Source organism: Cricetulus griseus, chromosome 2 (assembly GCF_003668045.3).
Source record: "Cricetulus griseus strain 17A/GY chromosome 2, alternate assembly CriGri-PICRH-1.0, whole genome shotgun sequence".
NCBI classification, from domain to species: Eukaryota; Metazoa; Chordata; class Mammalia; order Rodentia; family Cricetidae; genus Cricetulus; species Cricetulus griseus.
Window position 1 is genome coordinate 30775638 of NC_048595.1, and position 5699 is coordinate 30781336.

Sequence of the window (5699 nt, forward strand, 5' to 3'; positions counted from 1 at the left end):
CACAAGTGCAGTTTGTTTACTGGAGTGAATTGTCCATAAATAAAGGAATGGTGTTCTTTCCTACACAGTTGTTACTTGCTCTTTTCATATTGTTATATGAATTCCTCCCAGACTGGTGGTAGTGCCCCAACCTTTTAATCGAATCACTTGGAGGCACAGCCAGGAAGAACTCTGTGAAATCAAGACCACTCATGTCTATAGATGTTGTAGCAGTACATCCAGAGCTGTCACACAGAAAGATCTTGTCTTGAAAAAATTCCTCCTATTAACTTGGATAAGGAAGAGGTGCTTTTTGACCCGAAAGGGTCTCAGTGTTCAAAATATGAAGGTCAGGGTGGAATAATTCTTATACGGTGGCAGGAAGCAGAGCCAGGCTGGCCACTCTTTTAATAGCTACTTTTTTACTGCCTTGTATTCCAGACTCACAGTACCAGGGATGACTCCACCAAATTTCATTGATGGTCTTGCCCCTCCTTCTCAGGTAATCCTTCTTGGAAACACTCTTCCTTACAAGTGTGCGTGGAGAAGATCCTAAATATATCTATGCCATCGTGCTGACTGCCAAATTTAGCTTCTCATTACCTCATAATTTTTAGTCCTTCACTTGTGGGTTCTGTCCTTTAACTTTGAACTTCTAGGCTTGCTGTGCTATGTTTACAAGGGAGACAGTATTCTGGCTTTGAAAGGACACAGAATATAATCAAGAGTTACTGAAGATGGGATTTTGAGATGGTTTCCCTTAGAATGTGATGTGTAATTACTCCCTTCTTCTGTCAACTCTCTCCAGTGCATTGTGTCTGGAGGGACTCACTACGCCTAAAGGCCAGGAAAATAACCACGGTGATTCAATCCACTCAGGAATTCCCAGCCTAGGTCTCCTGAAAATCTGCCCCGAAGCTGCTGCTTCCTCCATAGAGGATAAATCAATCAATTGATTTAGATCCCTGATTTTTTGCTTTTTCACTTTGCAATCTATTATAGTTGGCTATCTAGTAATATGAATGACTCTGCTATATGTGGGTCATGCCTAGAAAAAGTATTTCAGCCCCATCTATGAGAGTGGTTAATAAATATCCTAAATCCTTCTCCTGTCAATCACTTACATTGTGTCTAAGTAGGTCATATGCCCCCTTGTGGAGTGTTACGTTCTATCCTGTTCAACCACAGAACTTCCATGCTTATTCTTCTGGTACCTAAAATGAGAGATTATTCTACTTTCCATGAAATTCAGACTATGTTCAACAGAAACCATGGAGAGAGGGGATTTCTGTAGCGTGTTGATCAAAATTCTCTGTACATGTCATGTCTCTCCAGTTATCTTATCTTGGAGAGTATCTCTAAGCATAGTCTATAAGGAAATAAGTTCATTGATTGAATCAGCACAGCCATTCCCAGTCTGACACTCTGTAAATCTGTCTGCAACACTACTTATCAGTCAGTAGAAGATAATTCAATCAATTGGTTTGATTGTTTATTTTTACTTTTTTTGTTACTTTGGTAGAATTATTGCAGTTGGCCATTTAATAGCATAGGTGATTTTTCGCTAGGTGGATTCAGAGTCAGGGTAGTAGGTACTCCATCTCAGAAAACATTCCTTTGAAGGGATTATATTTGTTAATTTCAAGACCCCATATTTGAAGGAAGATGCACTTCGTAATTGCTGAATATATTCGGAACCCTTTGCAAACCAGAAGGCTTTTAAAATTTTAAGTCTAGCAGAGTAAGCCTGGGAGGTCAAAGATTGAAGAGGACAGACTTACAAGTGAGGGATGAAAATTATGAGGTAATATAAGCTTAGTTCTGGCAACTAGCATTGCAAAATAAGAGGCCTTTAGGGACTTCTGATAGCACACACTTAAGTGGATCAGAATTTGTGTTCAAGGAGGATTAACAAAAGATGAAGGGCAAGACCACCAGTGAAATTTGGTGGAGCCATCCAAAGGAAAGTGAGTTTGGATGAAATGAAATGTAGAAAAGGTGACAGCCATTTTCACAGGATCCTGCTTGACCCTGATGAATGCCCACCATGAATGGATTCTTCCATCCTGAGCTCCGTATTGTGAAAACTGACAGAAATAAAAGTCCTCTTCCTGGATCATGTTCATGGGAAGATAACTTTTTTCAGAAACAGGTATTTCTGTGTAACAGCTCTGGTCACTGTAGAACTATCTCTGTATACCAAGCTTGCCTTGAAATGCCTACCTGTGACTCCTAAGGGCTGGGATTAAAGGTATATGTCACCACAGTGGGGCGGTAGGAAAGTTTAACAACATAAGAAGAGTAAATAACAAATGTGTAGGAAATGAAATCATTTCTTTATTTATAGAAGAATAATTTGGGCAAGCAAAATGCACTTGTGATGGTTATTCTTGCTTCCCAAATAGAACACCCCTGGAATTAACTAAAAAATCCTAAAATGGATGGCACAACAGTGAGGAAAGTTTTGCATGAATTGGAGTAGGAGATCCATTTCAAATACTGAATTTGAAGGTAGAAAACACAAGCATAAGAACAGGAGCACCAGGCCTGAAGACACACACCTTTAATCCAGATCTTAGGCTAGGAGACACACCCTAAATTGGGATACACCTTCTTCTGGAAGCATATAAAAGACATGCAAGAAGGAAGTTGCAGCACTCTGACGGCTTGCACTAACCTTTCAGCAAGTCCATCACTTCACTGCCATTAGAGAATGCTTATTTGAATTTCAGCATATACTGAAGAACACCAGATATATCCTACCTCCTGGACTGAGTAAGTACTGGATTCTTATACTTTTCCTTCATAGCTGACATTGTGGGATTGACAGGAATGCAGCCCTAAGTCATTCTAGTGAATCTCCTTTCTTCACACAAGAGGTCCATTCAATATGTTCTGTTGCTCTAGAGAAGCCTAGTAAAACACTTTTGGGTACAAGTGTATAAAATGTTCCATATGATTCAACATTTGAGTAAAATTGTCAAAATAGTTACCTATTGACCTAAGATTCATTCTAGAAAAGAAATCCGAGTGATGTAACTTTCCATAGTAGCCTATACTCTCTTCTTTGAAACTTTTTGAAATCTTGATAGAAATTTTCAGAGAGATATCCAAGTTTCCAGCCCCATAGAAGTGGGAACAGGGGAAAACAGAAATAAATGACTAAACGCTATCTGTGATAGTACAGATATAGCCTACAATTTCTGAAGCCACTGGAGATCAAAATTAGAAATCGCCCATATTAGTTACCCAGAGAAGCCACACAGACACCTTTCTTCTGAGGACTCAGGAGACAAATGCAGATGGTTCTCTTTGTGGTCAAGTACACCCAGGGCTACATGAGATTAAACCAAATTAAAGGACTAACAGAGCGCATGCCCTTTATCCAGCACTAGATTGTGTAAAATTAGGAGTGTGGTCTTCAGCAGTCAGTCCTATAGTTGTCTCCAGTTAAGCTGAGGAGAAGCAGCAGTGTGATGTTTGTTGAGAGCTCATGGTGCCTGATGAGGAGGCAAGAGCTAGTGGCTTGGCTGCTTTGCCTTGCTGATCTTCAGCTTGAAGTTTGAACCTCCTACTATATGAGTCTCTGAGGATTTGTTTTCCTTGTTACAGATCTCTGCAATTGTGACACCAGGTTGAAGAAGAAAAGTCCTATTTCTTCATTTTGGATCCAGGTTAACTTTCAAACTACCTCAGTAGATATGACAGAAGACCGGGTAGCCGAAAGTTGGGGCTACACAGAGATCAGTGTCCAGAAATTTTCTTACAGTTGGACCATAAGCAACTTCAGATTCCTGCTTCAGGAAATAGGGGAAGCCATTAAAAGTCCAACCTTCTCATCTGGATCCAGTGACAACGACAAATGGTGTTTGAAAGTATGGACTAACGGGATCGACGAAGACAGCAAAGATTACTTGTCAGTTCACCTAACATTGAGCCCAGTATGGGCAAGGTTCCAGTTTTCGATCAGGAGTGGCGACAGAGAGAAAACCAATGGAATGATAAGCCCAAGATTCTTCAAGTTCACACCAAATCAACACTGGGGATTCAAAAAGTTCATCCATCGAGATTTGCTCTTGAGTCTGGAGTCTTGGCTTCTCCCAGACAATGAACTCACTGTGTTCTGCGATGTGGACCTGGCGGTCCAAGACTCCTTGATCAACTCTGAGGACAGCACGGTGCCAGGTTTCCTGGTTCCCAGGTGCACGATGGCAGATGACCTAGGACAGCTGTGGGAGAATTCCCTCTTCACTGACTGCATCCTGGTGGTAGCTGGCCAGGACTTCGGAGCTCACAAGGCCATCTTAGCAGCTCGCTCTCCAGTTTTCAGAGCTATGTTTGAAAATGACATGGAGGAAAGCAGAAAAAAACGCGTTGAGATCCTTGATCTGGAGCCGCAAGTTTTCAAGGCAATGATGGAATTCATTTACACCGGGAAGGCACCAGACCTCCACAGCATGGCAAATGCTGTTCTGGCAGCTGCTGACAAGTATGGCCTGGAGCGTTTGAAGGTCTTGTGTGAGGATGCCCTCTGCAGGGACCTCTCTGTGGAGAATGCTGCCCATACTCTCTTCCTGGCTGACCTCCACGGTGCAGGGCAGCTGAAAACCAAGGCCCTGGATTTCATTACAGCTCATGCGTCTGAGGTTTCTGAGACCTCAAGCTGGAAGAAAATGGTGGGCTCCCATCCCCACTTGTTGGCTGAAGCATTCAGCTCCTTGGCATCTGCTCACAGATCTTTACTGGAGCCCCCTCCCAAACGCTTCAAGCAATCATAGGATTCTCTCAGTTGTGACCTACAGGTGTATTCCAGAAGAAGCAGCCAGCCACATTACCAAGGCCACCTGGGTAGACTGCAGTACATCATTAGTGTATACAGAGTATCTGGGGAAAGACAGCATGGGGGCTCAGCCCTTTAATGCCCCTCTAAATGAGTTGAATCATGGGGATCAGTGGATTCCCAGATACTTTACCTAGTTGCGGGACTGTTTTGCTTATTATACAATGAGTTGGATACTGGGATTCCATTCAGTTGCTTGCCCCAAGCACTTCCCTGCAGGGCTTCTTTGGAGGAACATCTCTGAACAAGACTGAGCAGATTATATGATGAAGGATTGAGAGCTAAGGATGAAACAGTCATGCATGTTTGCTTACAAGAGACTGAAGAGAAAGGAGACAGTTTTTTTCTCCATCTCAGTGTGTGGGGACTGGAGGGTTGACTCAGTTGGCCAAAGCAATTGTTGCTCTTGCAGAGGAACAGTTCTTGAGTTCAGCTTTCTGCATCCATGGGTGAATTCTCAAACATCTGTAACTGGAGATCTGGAGGATTGAAGTCCTCGTCTTGTGTCTAGGGGCATATCCATATCTGTTAACCAAAAGCAATATAAAATGAATAAAAATTTTACATTCAGTTTGTGGATTCCATGGTTTTTCTGTTTGAAGAACCCAATTTTGTCCATCCTGCTCTGCTTGGCTGTGGAAGTTTAGACAGAATCCTCAGGTCCACTTTATTCCCAAGAGCCTTTCTGCTAGCCTGTGCTTTTTATAGGTAGTTAATATCATTAATATTGAGGGATATTAATGATCATTCATTGTTCATTCTTGTTTGTTTTGGATTTGTTGTTGGTCGTGGAATTGTGTGTGGATTTCTACCCCATTTATCTTTTGTCTGTTGGTAAAGTGGGATTATCTCTTGCATATGTTTTTCTGGTTGTAGTTAA

At 42.0% G+C, this 5699-nt stretch overlaps 1 protein-coding gene across 1 annotated transcript; it reads left to right on the forward strand.

Annotated features, from left to right (window-relative positions):
* Positions 1 to 3680: 3680 nt before the first annotated feature.
* Positions 3681 to 4757, forward strand: LOC100751233 (speckle-type POZ protein-like). The gene has a single exon (XM_035438659.1). The coding sequence runs from the start codon at positions 3681 to 3683 to the stop codon at positions 4755 to 4757; it is 1077 nt and encodes a 358-aa protein (XP_035294550.1).
* Positions 4758 to 5699: the final 942 nt, after the last annotated feature.

What these genes read in the sequence shown, in the direction of transcription:
- LOC100751233 (XM_035438659.1), top strand. Translation starts at nt 3,681, where the DNA reads ATGACAGAAGACCGGGTAGCCGAAAGTTGGGGCTACACAGAGATCAGT.